Raw genomic sequence first — 16,395 nt, 5'->3', positions numbered from 1 at the left:
ATCTGACCAGCCTACACCCCCAGGATAGCTGTTGTCAAATATGTGAAACCTACCCATGAAATCTGGATAAGCCTACTTCCCCAGGATAGCTGTTGTCAAATATGTGAAAACCTAACCATGAAATCTGGATTAGCTTACACCCCCAGGATAGCTGTTGTCAAATATGTGAAACCTACCCATGAAATCTGGATTAGCTTCCCCCAAGGATAGCTGTTGTCAAACATGTGAAATCTACCCATGAATCTGGATTAGCCTACACCCCAGGATAGTTGTTGTCAAATATGTGAAACCTACCCATGAAATCTGGATTAGCTTACACCCCAAGGATAGCTGTTGTCAAATATGTGAAACCTACCGATGAAATCTGGATGAGCTTACACCCCAAGGATAGCTTTGTCAAATATGTGAAACCTACTCATGAAATCTTTATGACCTATTGTCAAATATGTGAAACCATGAAATCTGGGTTGGAATGTTTCCATAGTATCCTGAGCAGTTCATGAGAGGTCTCTAAGTGAATGAGCTAGTCGGCAGACTCTGTCTCTTGCTTGATTGAGTTAGTTTAGTTTTGCACCACTTTTAGCAATATTCCAGCAATATCACTCCGGGGAGCACAAGAAATGGGCTCCACACATTGTACCAATGTGGGGAATCGAACCCGTGTCTTCGGCATGACGAGCGAACACTTTAACCACTAGGCTACCCCACCACCCTTGGTTGATTGGGAGTCATCGTGCAGGGACAGCATATTTTGCTCATAACATGTATCACTGGAATGACTGACACAGACTTGTTTATTTACTGACTGCCATCATAAAGCTAGAAAATTGCTAAAGCACACATTACATTAAAAATTTGCCACCATAAAGCTAGAAAATTGCTTAAATGCACATTGCATTGATAATTTGCTGTCATAAAGCTTTGAAATTGCTTAAACACACATTGCTTTAATAATTTGCCGTCATAAAGCTTTGAAATTGCTTAAACACACATTGCATTAATAATTAGCAGATATTCATACTTTGATCTCTTTGTGTATTTTGATGTGACTCAATTATATATAGGCTGTATTGATACATCTGTGACCCAGAGTACGCATGCACGAACACACTCACTCACTCACTTCTGTTATGTATTTCTCTTTCTCTTCGTCGGGCGGTGGGGTAGCCTAGTGGTTAAAGCGTTGGCTCGTCACGCCGAAGACCCGGGTTCGAATCCCCACATGGGTAAAATGTGTGAAGCCCATTTCTGGTGTCTCCCGCCGTGATGTTGCTGGAATATTGCTAAAAGCGGCGTAAAACCAAACTCAGTCAGTCAGTCAGTCTTTCTCTTCGTTGGATATTCCTTGAAATTTCTTTATTTACATATGTCCAAGTAGCATTTCTGTAATATTATCCACAGCACTCTGTATAAAGTGCATCAAGTGTTGTAGTATCTGAGGCAGGAATAGGTCCCCAGCAACCAGTATCATGGATTTGGTGGTCAGGCTCAGTGGCTTGGTTGATTGTGCTCACATTTTCCCTCTTACCCATCTCTCTGTCCACCAGGTCAAAGATCATAACCACCCGCTTACTCTCGCTTTGTCTCAGGTAGCTAAACATCCTCCCTCCCTCCCTCTCTCTCTCTCCCTCACACAGAGAATCAGAGAGGGACACACACACACACACACACACACACACACACACACACAGGGACACACAGGGACACACACAGACAGAAAGGGACACACACAGAGGGAGGACACACTCACACAGAGACACAGAGAGAGATACAGACACACACACAGAGGGACACACACACACAAACTCACACAGAGAGAAGGACACACTCACAGAGAGAGACATACAGAGACAGGGGCACACACACACACAGAGGGAGACAGATAGACACACACACAGAGGGACACACACACACAAACTCACACAGAGAGAAGAGACACACTACAGAGAGAGGACACACACACTCACACAGAGGGAGACAGATAGACACACACAGAGAGAGAGGGACACACACACTCACACAGAGGGAGACAGACAGACACACACAGAGACAGAGGGACACACACACACACACACACAGAGAGAAGGACACACTCACAGAGAGAGACATACAGAGACAGGGCACACACACAGAGGGACACACTCACACACAGATAGACACACACACAGAGGGACACACACACACACACACTCACAGAGAGAGACATACAGAGACAGGGGGTACACACACTCACACAGAGAGAGATAGACACACACACAGAGACAGAGAGGGACACACACACTCACACAGAGACACACAGAGGGATACACACACTCACACACAGACAGACAAAAGAATACAGACACAGAGACAGAGACACACTCAGACACAGAGGGATACACACACTCACACAGAGACAGAGTGGCACACAGACAGGGACACACACTCACACAGAGAGGGAGACAGACAGACACACAGAGGGAGACACACAGACAGAGGGACACACTCACACAGGGAGAGAGACACACACTGACAGAGAGGGATTCAGACAGACACACAGTGAGACAGCCACAGGGATGCACACACACAGAGGACACACACACTGACGCATGCACACACACAGAGGGACACACACACTCACACAGAGAGGGAGACAGACATACACACACAAACAGGGAGACAGACATACACACAGAGGGACACACTCACACGAGGGACAGGGACACACACACTCAGTCAGAGAGGGAGACAGACAGACACACACACACACACACACAGGACACACATAGGGAGACTGAAAAACACAGACAGAGGGACACACACACTCACACAGAGGGAGACAGACACACAGACAGAGGGAGACAGTCACACACACAGAGAGAGGGACTCACACGGGACTGACTGACTGGGTTTAGTTTTATGCCGCTTTTAGCAATATTCCAGCAATATCACGGCGGGGGACACCAGATATGGGCTTAACAAATTGTGCCCATGTGGGGAATCGAACCCGGGCCTTCGGCATGACGAGCCAACGCTTTAACCACTAGGCTACCCCACCGCCACCCTCACACAGGAAGACAGACAGATACACAGACAGAGAGGGAGACAGACACACAGACAGACACACACAAATAGAGGGAGACGGACAGACACTCAGAGATACACACACACACACACACACACACACACACACACACACACACACACACACAGGAGACTGACACACAGACAGACATACACAGAGGGAGACAGTCACACAGACAGACACACACACAGAGGGAGACAGTCACACAGACAGACACACACAAATAGAGGGAGACAGACAGACACACAGAGAGACACACACAGAAAGAGGGGACACACACTCACATAGAGAAGGAGACAGCTAGACACACACACTCTCACACATGAAGCCGAACCACTTGCTCCACTTGCTGACCCTTTCACTCCTGTTTTCCAGCACACAAGGTGCGACCAGCCATGGCGTACATTGACTGGGACCGCCAGACCATGGAGGAAATACAGGCTCAGTACAGAGCTCTCAGCCATATGGTGAGGAGCTTGTGTGGTTTCCATCACTCCATGATCAATCTCTCAAACTAATGCTCACTTCCTCAGACTAATGTTCAGCTACCAAGCTAATGTTCAGTCTCTCAGACTAATGTTCACTCTCTCAGGCTAATGTTCACTCTAACAGACTAATGTTAACTCTCTCAGACTAATGTTAACTCTCTCAGATTAATGTTCACTCTCTCAGACTAAAGTTCAGTCTCTCAGACTAATGTTCAGTCTCTCAGGCTAAAGTTCAGTCTCTCAGGCTAAAGTTCAGTCTCTCAGACTAAAGTTCAGTCTCTCAGGCTAAAGTTCAGTCTCTCAGACTAAAGTTCAGTCTCTCAGACTAATGTTCACTCTCTCAGACTAATGTTCACTCTCTCAGACTAAAGTTCAGTCTCTCAGACTAATGTTCACTCTCAGACTAATGTTCACTCTCTCAGACTAAAGTTCAGTCTCTCAGACTAAAGTTCAGTCTCTCAGGCTAATGTTCACTCTCTCAGACTAAAGTTCAGTCTCTCAGGCTAATGTTCACTCTCTCAGGCTAATGTTCACTCTCTCAGACTAAAGTTCAGTCTCTCAGGCTAATGTTCACTCTCTCAGACTAATGTTCACTCTCTCAGACTAAAGTTCAGTCTCTCAGACTAATGTTCACTCTCTCAGACTAATGTTCACTCTCTCAGACTACTGTTCACTCTCTCAGACTAAAGTTCACTCTCTCAGACTAATGTTCACTCTCTCAGACTAAAGTTCAGTCTCTCAGGCTAAAGTTCAGTCTCTCAGACTAAAGTTCAGTCTCTCAGACTAATGTTCAGCTACCAAGCTAATGTTCAGTCTCTCAGACTAATGTTCACTCTCTCAGGCTAATGTTCACTCTAACAGACTAATGTTAACTCTCTCAGACTAATGTTAACTCTCTCAGATTAATGTTCACTCTCTCAGACTAAAGTTCAGTCTCTCAGACTAATGTTCAGTCTCTCAGGCTAAAGTTCAGTCTCTCAGGCTAAAGTTCATTCTCTCAGACTAAAGTTCAGTCTCTCAGGCTAAAGTTCAGTCTCTCAGACTAAAGTTCAGTCTCTCAGACTAATGTTCACTCTCTCAGACTAATGTTCACTCTCTCAGACTAAAGTTCAGTCTCTCAGACTAATGTTCACTCTCAGACTAATGTTCACTCTCTCAGACTAAAGTTCAGTCTCTCAGACTAAAGTTCAGTCTCTCAGGCTAATGTTCACTCTCTCAGACTAAAGTTCAGTCTCTCAGGCTAATGTTCACTCTCTCAGGCTAATGTTCACTCTCTCAGACTAAAGTTCAGTCTCTCAGGCTAATGTTCACTCTCTCAGACTAATGTTCACTCTCTCAGACTAAAGTTCAGTCTCTCAGACTAATGTTCACTCTCTCAGACTAATGTTCACTCTCTCAGACTACTGTTCACTCTCTCAGACTAAAGTTCACTCTCTCAGACTAATGTTCACTCTCTCAGACTAAAGTTCAGTCTCTCAGGCTAAAGTTCAGTCTCTCAGGCTAATGTTCACTCTCTCAAACTAAAGTTCAGTCTCTCAGGCTAATGTTCACTCTCTCAGTGTAATGTTCACTCTCTCAGGCTAATGTTCACTCTAACAGACTAATGTTAACTCTCTCAGACTAATGTTAACTCTCTCAGATTAATGTTCACTCTCTCAGACTAAAGTTCAGTCTCTCAGACTTAAGTTCACTCTCTCAGTGTAATGTTCACTCTCTCAGTGTAATGTTGTCTCTCTCTCGGGCTAATGTTCACTCTCTCTGACTAATGTTCACTCTCTCTCAGACTAAAGTTCACTCTCTCTCAGACTAATGTTCACTTTCTCAGACTAATGTTCACTCTCTCAGACTAATGTTCAGCTACCAAGCTAATGTTCACTCTCTCAGACTAATGTTCACTCTCTCAGACTAAAGTTCAGTCTCTCAGACTAATGTTCACTCTCTCAGACTAATGTTCACTCTCTCAGACTAATGTTCAGTCTCTCAGGCTAATGTTCACTCTCAGACTAATGTTCACTCTCTCAGACTAAAGTTCAGTCTCTGAGACTAATGTTCACTCTCTCAGTGTAATGTTGTCTCTCTCGGGCTAATGTTCACTCTCTCAGACTAATGTTCATTCTCAGACTAATGTTCACTCTCTCAGACTAATGTTAACTCTCTCAGACTAAAGTTCAGTCTCTCAGACTAATGTTCAGTCTCTCAGACTAATGTTCAGTCTCTCAGGCTAATGTTCACTCTCTCAGTGTAATGTTGTCTCTCTCAGACTAATGTTCACTCTCTCAGACTAATGTTCAGTCTCTCAGACTAATGTTCACTCTCTCAGACTAATGTTCACTCTCTCGGGCTAATGTTAACTCTCTCAGACTAAAGTTCGCTCTCTCAGGCTAAAGTTCCCTCTTTCAGACTAATGTTCGCTCTTTCAGGCTTATGTTAACTCTTTCAGGCTAATGTTAACTCTCTCAGGCTAATGTTAACTCTTTCAGGCTAATGTTAACTCTCTCAGGCTAATGTTAACTCTTTCAGGCTAATGTTAACTCTTTCAGGCTAATGTTAACTCTCTCAGGCTAATGTTAACTTTCAGGCTAATGTTAACTCCTCAGGCTAATGTTCACTCTCTCAGGCTAATGTTAACTTTTCTGTACTAATGTTAACTCTTTCAGGCTAATGTTCACTCTCTCAGACTAATGTTCACTCTCTCAGACTAATGTTCAGTCTCTCAGGCTAATGTTCACTCTCAGACTAAAGTTCACTCTCTCAGACTAAAGTTCAGTCTCTCAGACTAAAGTTCAGTCTCTCAGGCTAATGTTCACTCTCTCAAACTAAAGTTCAGTCTCTCAGGCTAATGTTCACTCTCTCAGACTAATGTTCACTCTCTCAGACTAAAGTTCAGTCTCTCAGACTAAAGTTCAGTCTCTCAGGCTAATGTTCACTCTCTCAGACTAATGTTCACTCTCTCAGACTAAAGTTCAGTCTCTCAGACTAATGTTCACTCTCTCAGACTAATGTTCACTCTCTCAGACTAATGTTCACTCTCAGACTAAAGTTCAGTCTCTCAGGCTAATGTTCACTCTCTCAGACTAAAGTTCACTCTCTCAGGCTAAAGTTCAGTCTCTCAGACTAATGTTCACTCTCTCAGACTAATGTTAACTCTCTGAGACTAATGTTCACTCTCTCAGACTAATGTTCAGTCTCTCAGACTAATGTTCACTCTCTCAGACTAAAGTTCAGTCTCTCAGGCTAAAGTTCAGTCTCTCAGACTAAAGTTCGGTCTCTCAGACTAATGTTCACTCTCTCAGACTAATGTTCACTCTCTCAGACTAAAGTTCACTCTCTCAGACTAATGTTCACTCTCTCAGACTAATGTTCACTCTCTCAGACTAAAGTTCAGTCTCTCAGACTAATGTTCACTCTCTCAGACTAAAGTTCACTCTCTCAGACTAAAGTTCAGTCTCTCAGACTAATGTTCAGTCTCTCAGGCTAATGTTCATTCTCTCAGACTAAAGTTCACTATCTCAGACTGAAGTTCAGTCTCTCAGACTAATGTTCACTCTCTCAGACTAATGTTCACTCTCTCAGACTAATGTTCAGTCTCCTGGACTAATGTTCACTCTCTCAGACTAATGTTCACTCTCTCAGACTAATGTTCACTCTCTCAGGCTAAAGTTCCCTCTTTCAGACTAATGTTCGCTCTTTCAGGCTTATGTTAACTCTTTCAGGCTAATGTTAACTCTCTCAGGCTAATGTTAACTCTTTCAGGCTAATGTTAACTCTCTCAGGCTAATGTTAACTCTTTCAGGCTAATGTTAACTCTTTCAGGCTAATGTTAACTCTCTCAGGCTAATGTTAACTTTCAGGCTAATGTTAACTCTCTCAGGCTAATGTTCACTCTCTCAGGCTAATGTTAACTCTTTCAGGCTAATGTTAACTCTTTCAGGCTAATGTTCACTCTCTCAGACTAATGTTCACTCTCTCAGACTAATGTTCACTCTCTCAGACTAATGTTCACTCTCTCAGACTAAAGTTCAGTCTCTCAGGCTAAAGTTCAGTCTCTCAGGCTAATGTTCACTCTCTCAAACTAAAGTTCAGTCTCTCAGGCTAATGTTCACTCTCTCAGTGTAATGTTCACTCTCTCAGGCTAATGTTCACTCTAACAGACTAATGTTAACTCTCTCAGACTAATGTTAACTCTCTCAGATTAATGTTCACTCTCTCAGACTAAAGTTCAGTCTCTCAGACTTAAGTTCACTCTCTCAGTGTAATGTTCACTCTCTCAGTGTAATGTTGTCTCTCTCTCGGGCTAATGTTCACTCTCTCTGACTAATGTTCACTCTCTCAGACTAAAGTTCACTCTCTCAGACTAATGTTCACTTTCTCAGACTAATGTTCACTCTCTCAGACTAATGTTCAGCTACCAAGCTAATGTTCACTCTCTCAGACTAATGTTCACTCTCTCAGACTAAAGTTCAGTCTCTCAGACTAATGTTCACTCTCTCAGACTAAAGTTCAGTCTCTCAGACTAATGTTCACTCTCTCAGACTAAAGTTCACTCTCTCAGACTAAAGTTCAGTCTCTCAGACTAATGTTCAGTCTCTCAGGCTAATGTTCATTCTCTCAGACTAAAGTTCACTATCTCAGACTGAAGTTCAGTCTCTCAGACTAATGTTCACTCTCTCAGACTAATGTTCACTCTCTCAGACTAATGTTCAGTCTCTCGGGCTAATGTTCACTCTCTCAGACTAATGTTCACTCTCTCAGACTAATGTTCACTCTCTCAGGCTAAAGTTCCCTCTTTCAGACTAATGTTCGCTCTTTCAGGCTTATGTTAACTCTTTCAGGCTAATGTTAACTCTCTCAGGCTAATGTTAACTCTTTCAGGCTAATGTTAACTCTCTCAGGCTAATGTTAACTCTTTCAGGCTAATGTTAACTCTTTCAGGCTAATGTTAACTCTCTCAGGCTAATGTTAACTTTCAGGCTAATGTTAACTCTCTCAGGCTAATGTTCACTCTCTCAGGCTAATGTTAACTCTTTCAGGCTAATGTTAACTCTTTCAGGCTAATGTTCACTCTCTCAGACTAATGTTCACTCTCTCAGACTAATGTTCAGTCTCTCAGGCTAATGTTCACTCTCAGACTAAAGTTCACTCTCTCAGACTAAAGTTCAGTCTCTCAGACTAAAGTTCAGTCTCTCAGGCTAATGTTCACTCTCTCAAACTAAAGTTCAGTCTCTCAGACTAATGTTCACTCTCTCAGACTAATGTTCACTCTCTCAGACTAAAGTTCAGTCTCTCAGACTAAAGTTCAGTCTCTCAGGCTAATGTTCACTCTCTCAGACTAATGTTCACTCTCTCAGACTAATGTTCACTCTCTCAGACTAAAGTTCAGTCTCTCAGACTAATGTTCACTCTCTCAGACTAAAGTTCACTCTCTCAGACTAAAGTTCAGTCTCTCAGACTAATGTTCAGTCTCTCAGGCTAATGTTCATTCTCTCAGACTAAAGTTCACTCTCTCAGACTGAAGTTCAGTCTCTCAGACTAATGTTCACTCTCTCAGACTAATGTTCACTCTCTCAGACTAATGTTCAGTCTCTCGGGCTAATGTTCACTCTCTCAGACTAATGTTCACTCTCTCAGACTAATGTTCACTCCCTCAGACTAAAGTTCAGTCTCTCAGACTAAAGTTCACTCTCTCAGACTAATGTTCACTCTCTCAGGCTAATGTTCACTCTCTCAGACTAATGTTCACTCTCTCAGGCTAATGTTCACTCTCTAAGACTTAAGTTCGCTCTCTCAGGCTAAAGTTCCCTCTTTCAGACTAATGTTCGCTCTTTCAGGCTAATGTTAACTCTTTCAGGCTAATGTTAACTCTCTCAGACTAATGTTCACTCTCTCAGACTAATGTTCAGCTACCAAGCTAATGTTCACTCTCTCAGACTAATGTTCACTCTCTCAGACTAAAGTTCAGTCTCTCAGACTAAAGTTCAGTCTCTCAGACTAATGTTCACTCTCTCAGGCTAATGTTCACTCTCTGAGACTAATGTTAACGCTCTCAGACTAATGTTAACTCTCTCAGACTAAAGTTCAGTCTCTCTGACTAATGTTCACTCTCTCAGTGTAATGTTGTCTCTCTCGGGCTAATGTTCACTCTCTCAGACTAATGTTCACTCTCAGACTAATGTTCACTCTCTCAGACTAATGTTAACTCTCTCAGACTAAAGTTCACTCTCTCAGACTAAAGTTCAGTCTCTGAGACTAATGTTCACTCTCTCAGTGTAATGTTGTCTCTCTCGGGCTAATGTTCACTCTCTCAGACTAATGTTCATTCTCAGACTAATGTTCACTCTCTCAGACTAATGTTAACTCTCTCAGACTAAAGTTCAGTCTCTCAGACTAATGTTCAGTCTCTCAGGCTAATGTTCACTCTCTCAGTGTAATGTTGTCTCTCTCGGGCTAATGTTCACTCTCTCAGTGTAATGTTGTCTCTCTCAGACTAATGTTCATTCTCTCAGACTAATGTTCACTCTCAGACTAATGTTCACTCTCTCAGACTAATGTTCACTCTCTCGGGCTAATGTTCACTCTCTCAGACTTAAGTTCGGTCTCTCAGGCTAAAGTTCCCTCTTTCAGACTAATGTTCGCTCTTTCAGGCTTATGTTAACTCTTTCAGGCTAATGTTAACTCTTTCAGGCTAATGTTAACTCTCTCAGGCTAATGTTAACTCTTTCAGGCTAATGTTAACTCTCTCAGGCTAATGTTAACTTTCAGGCTAATGTTAACTCTCTCAGGCTAATGTTCACTCTCTCAGGCTAATGTTAACTCTTTCAGGCTAATGTTAACTCTTTCAGGCTAATGTTCACTCTTTCAGGCTAATGTTCACTCTCTCAGACTTAAGTTCGCTCTCTCAGGCTAAAGTTCACTCTTTCAGACTAATGTTCGCTCTCTCAGGCTAATGTTAACTCTCTCAGGCTAATGTTAACTCTTTCAGGCTAATGTTAACTCTTTCAGGCTAATGTTCACTCTTTCACACTAAAGTTTGTTCTGTCTCTTAGGCTAATGTTCAGTTCTCAGGCTGATGTTCAGTCTTTCAGGATGAATTGCAGTCCTTCATTCTGACGTGCAGTGCTTCAGGTTCATGTGGAATCCTGCAAGCTAATGTTTAATACCTCGGTTATTGCAGTATCTAGTGTCTTGGTTTCATCTTTCCTGCAATGTATTCTATAACCTCACTTATTTAATACCAGAGCTCCAGATAAGATTTAGCTCTTGTGGGTACTGTACCCACTGTATTTTTTTGGAGTGGGTATTATGAATGTTGAGTGGGTATTTCATTTTCCGTTACCCTCTCCTTTCAAATATGTGCGTATTTCAGTCAGTTTACTTACCTAAGTATTATGTCATTGAGTAAGTTTACTAAGCAGGTATGTTCTGCCTTATGTCATACCTAATCAAAACCAACTTAAATATAATGGAAATGATTTCATAACAAAATCACTCATCCTATACTGACAGTACAACACTTGTCCTATACTAACAGTACAACTTGATAGCAATCCATGTCTTTTTCATTACGCAAGCGATTTTTATAAATATATTCCGACGCTTTGTTTTAAACTTTTAGCGTATGTAACATTTTAAATGCGTAATTGGTACGCAACAATTATTTTTCAATGCGTAATTGGAAATTTTATATGCGTATTTTACCCGGATACGCAGCTTATCTGGGCCTCTGTAATACCATGACAAAAATTCTGATATGTCGAAATAAAACAGTTATAATGAATGGGTCCAGGGTGTATAACATAAAATTACATGGGTTCAGGGTGTATAACATTAAATAACATGGGTCCAGGGTGTATAACATTAAATAACATGGGTCCAGGGTGTATAACATTAAATAACATGGGTCCAGGTGTATAACATTAAATAACATGGGTCCAGGGTGTTTTTTGAAGAACTGTCAAGTACCAGATGTGATAGACTGGTCCATGATATGATTTCAGCTGCCTCTGCGTAGTGAGTTGAACGGATATCCTGTGAAGCTACTAGACATGAACACAGTTGGTGAAGGTATGTGTGGGTGGACATATGTTCTGGTTTGACATGTGTTCTGGGTGGATGTATGTTCCTGGGTGGACGTATGTTCCTGGGTTGACATATGTTCTGGGTGGACGTATGTTTCTGGGTGGATGTATGTTCCTGGGTGGACGTATGTTCTGGGTGGACATATGTTCTGGGTGGACGTATGTTCTGGGTGGACGTATGTTCTGGGTTGACATGTTCTGGGTGGATGTATGTTCTTGGTTGATGATGTTCTGGGTTGACATGTTCTGAGTGGACGTATGATAGTTTGAATTTTGTGAACAATAAATGTATTCAAACAATAAAATGACTTTAATTTTTTTAACAGTTCCAGTCATCAGTTGGTGCACATTTCATGAGAATAGGTGATGAGTACAGTGTACAAGTTGGCAATCTTGGTTAAAAGTGATTCCGATCAACCTCTGCTGGTGAGGGACCGACTCTGTGGTGTAGTGGTTAGAGCGTCGCCCGGAGAGCGGAAGGTCGCTGGTTTGATCCCCGATCGCGTCATACCAAAAGACGTTAAAATATGGTACTTGTTGGTCCCTGCCTGGCGCTCGGCATTAATGGTTACAACAAGGACTGGTCGGCTCGGAGTCAGTATACTGTGTCTGAGTGGGGTATTCATGCTTCATAGAGGCATGGTATCTCAGTGAGCTAGCACTATAAAACCAGCTTCAGTCTGGGCTAGTACAAGCAGCCGCACATACACATACACACGCATGCACGTCTTCATTTGAGCGAAATATTCTCAAGCACGACGTTAAACCCAATTTCACCTCACCTCACCTCACAACTCACCTCACAACTCACCTCACAACTCAACTCAACTCAACATCTCATCCCACCTGCTACCCATTCACTGCTGGGTGAATGGAGGCAAGTTTGAACAAAGTCATTTGTCAAAGGTGACACCACATGTGTTACTCATGCTTCTTTGTGGGGCAGGACAGAAGTCCTAGAAACTCTCAAGAATAAAGGTGCCAAACACGGTCAGATATCCAAGAACTCTGTGACCAGCGCTGCTTAAATTCACCTGATTTGTGACCATGCACCACCACACACCACCACACCTCCATGCACCACCACACACCACCACACCTCCATGCACCACCACACACCACCACACCTCCATGCACCACCACACCTCCAGGCACCAACACACACCACCAAGCACCACCATGCACCACCACACACCACCACACCTCCATGCACCACCACACACCACCACACCTCCATGCACCACCACACACCACACATACCACCACACACCACCAAGCACCACCATGCACCGCCATGCACCACCACACACCACCACACCTCCATGCACCACCACACACCACCACACCTCCATGCACCACCACACACCACCACACCTCCATGCACCACCACACACCACCACACCTCCATGCACCACCACACACCACCACGCACCACCATGCGCCGCAATGCATCACCACACACCACCACACCTCCATGCACCACCACACACTACACATACCACCACACACCACCAAGCACCACCATGCACCGCCAAGCACCACCATGCACCGCCATGCACCACCACACACCACCAAGCACCACCATGCACCGCCATGCACCACCACTCACCACCAAGCACCACCAGGCACCACCACACACACCACTGTTCTGTCTTAAGGTTACGATATTTGGGGCAGTGGGGTAGCCTAGTGGTTAAAGCGTTGTCTCGTCACGCCGAAGACCCGGGTTCGAATCCCGACATGGGTAAAATGAGTAAAGCCCATTTCTGGTGTCCCCCACCGTGATGTTGCTGGAATATTGCTAAAAGGGGCGTAAAACCAAACTCAGTCAGTCAGTAAGGTTACGATAAGTTTTATAATGTTCTTAGCGCTTTTGGGAAAAGTGGCTGTAAAGTGAAATGACAATGACACCTTCATTTCTTGCAGATGATGTTGCAGGTGCTGCTGCAGCCCCAGGAACTGTCGCGTTTGACAAGAAACAGAAGCTATTGTGTGTCAGGTGTCAGGTAGGTACAACAGGAACTTAGTTGAGTGAGTGAGTTTAATTCTACGCCGCGTTTAGCAATACTCCAGCAATATTATGGCAGGGGACACCGGGAATGGGCTTGACACATTGTACCCATGGGTGACAGTTTGATCCCCCATGAACTCCTTGCCAAAGTCGTAAAGAAATGGTACTTTATGTTAACCTGCCTGATCCTTGGCACCGGGAGGATAAAGCAAGACAGGTTGGCTTGGAGTCAGGCCTGTCTGAGTGGGGTGTCCATGTTAAACTGCAGCGCTGTATGTCCTTTAGGAAGTACAATAACGACGAAAATATTCTGAATGGGTGTGAGCATCCTTACACTCAAACACACATTTGCATTCTTTTTGCTGTATATAAGAGGAGACATGTTAACCCCATGAACTCCCATTTTACCTCACCTCACCTCACACCACCTCACCCTACCTTGACTCACCTCACCTCACACCACCTCACCTCACGGCACCTCACCTCACACCACACCATCTCACCTCACACCACACCTCACCTCACTGCACCTCACCTCACCTTGACTCACCTCACCTCACACCAACTCACCTCACTGCACCTCACCTCACCTCATGCAACACCACCTCACACCACCTCACCTTGCACCACACCGCCTCACACCACACCACCTCACAACACATTACTGCACCTCACTGCACCCACCTCACCTCACTTCACCTCACCTCACCTCACTGCACCTCACACCACACCACCTCACCACACCTCACCTCACTGCACCTCACCTCACCTCACCTCACACAACCTCACCTCACACCATCTCACACCACCTCACCTCACACCACCTCACTGCAGCGCACCTCACACCACCTCGCCTCACTGCACCTCATCTCACACCACCTCACCTCATCTCACACAACCTCACCTCACCTCACCTCACACAACCTCACCTCACTGCACTTTACCTCACCTCACAGTACCTCACCTCACCTCTCACAACCTCACCTCACAGCTCACCTAACACCACCTCACCTTACCTTGACTCACCTCACCTCACCTCACTGCACCTCACCTCACCTCACTGCACCGCACCTCACACCACCTCACCTCACCTCACCTCACACCACCTTACCTCACATCTCACCTTACCTCACCTCATGCCACCTCACACCTCACCTCGACTCACCTCACACCACCTCACCTCACCCCACCCACCTCACCTCACCTCACCTCACCCCACCCCACCCTGACGCTCGGCATTAATGGGTACAACAAGGACTGGTCGGCTCGGGAGTCCGTATAATGTATCTGAGTGGGGTATTCATGCTTTACTGCGGCATGGTATCTCAGTTAGCTAGCACTATAAAACCAGCTTTAGTCTGGGCTAGCACAAGCAGCCACACATACACATACACACGCATGCATATGAGCGAAATAGTCTCAAGTACGACATTAAACCCCATTTCAATTCACCTCACCTTGTACTTTTTTCATGAACCTCAACTAAAAGGTAAATATTTACTGCAATGTTCTATCATAAAATGTCTACTTTTCCATGATACTCCCCAAATATATGTATTATCTAATTCAAAGTCAAAATCACTAGGGCTGCGCAATGTAACCGTTTTACCGGTTTTTACCGATTCAGACATGAAATCATTATGTATTATGATACGGATCGATGATCAAAAACCGGTATTTTGACTTGCAGCCGGAAAACCTTGTGGCCGCCGGAAATCTTGGGATATATCCTTGTTTCATTTGTGCCAAATATTATTAACATTTTTATCATGGTTAAAAGTTTTAGTCAAACTTAATCAAGCATAGTGATTTTGTTGTGTTCATGATTGATAAGTCAAGCATTTAAAAACTTTGTGCCATATATTGCAATACATATCACAATATATGCTTTGCATATATTGCAACATATAATATAGGCTTTCTAAAGCAACATTCTCTGCAATACCCACCCCTAGAAATCACTGAATGCAAACAATCAACAAACGAAATCACTAAATGGAGATGGAATACACTTGACAATTTATTTGTTCATTTCAGAATGGTTGGGTGGGTTTTGAGAATATTGTCTTCAAAAAGAAGATGTCTGCTCAGGCGTTCTACAATGGCTATTTGTCTAAAGTAGCCGAGAGGAAGCTGTTGCTGGACAGTATCAAGAACGGACTCGACACGGAGAGTTACATGCAGAGAGTTCTCCAGAAAGTGTGACTGCTTTGTAAATAAATATGACTGATTCAGTTTTGTGAGTGTTTTCATTTGAAGTCATTGTGATGTACAAATGAAGATCCAGGTTTGAATTGATCTTCAGCTACCCATGCTTGTCGTAAAAGGCGACTAACGGGATCGGGTGGCCAGGCTCGCACACTGGGTTGACACATGCCATGTATCCCAATTGCGTAGATCAATGCTCATGATGTTGATAACTGGATTGACTGGTCCTGACTCGATTATTTACAGACCGCCGCCATATAGCTGCAATAGTTAGAGAGCGGGTGAGTGAGCAGGCCGGTGGGGTATCCTAGTGGTTAAAGCGTTCACTCGTCACACCGAAGACCCGGGTTCAATTCCCCACATGGGTAAAATATGTGAAGATCCAGATTAGAATTGGTCTTCAGTAACCCATGCTTGTTGTAAGAGGCGACTAACGGTATCGGGTGGCCAGGCTCGCTGACTTGGTTGACACATGTCATCGTATCTCAACTGCACGGAGCAATGTTCATGATGTGGATTGTCTGGTCCAGACTCGTTTATTTTTAGATC

General features: G+C 43.9%; 1 protein-coding gene across 1 annotated transcript in view; it reads left to right on the top strand.

Moving 5' to 3' along the window:
- The window catches only part of LOC124269539 (methionyl-tRNA formyltransferase, mitochondrial-like), a 35,648-nt gene extending 19,805 nt beyond the window's left edge, over positions 1-15,843 (top strand). Inside the window, exons 8-11 of the mRNA XM_046704569.1 lie at positions 3,426-3,531; positions 11,547-11,613; positions 13,554-13,633; positions 15,676-15,843. Coding sequence (XP_046560525.1) covers positions 3,426-3,531; positions 11,547-11,613; positions 13,554-13,633; positions 15,676-15,843 — 421 coding nt within the window. The remainder of the gene's footprint in view (positions 1-3,425; positions 3,532-11,546; positions 11,614-13,553; positions 13,634-15,675) is intronic.
- Positions 15,844-16,395: the final 552 nt, after the last annotated feature.

Source organism: Haliotis rubra, unplaced genomic scaffold (genome assembly GCF_003918875.1).
Source record: "Haliotis rubra isolate DU_JTF1 unplaced genomic scaffold, ASM391887v1 Scf1453, whole genome shotgun sequence".
In the NCBI taxonomy this organism is placed as follows: Eukaryota; Metazoa; Mollusca; class Gastropoda; order Lepetellida; family Haliotidae; genus Haliotis; species Haliotis rubra.
The sequence above is the reverse complement of the archived record's forward strand: the minus strand, read 5'-3'. Positions and strand labels throughout refer to the sequence as shown.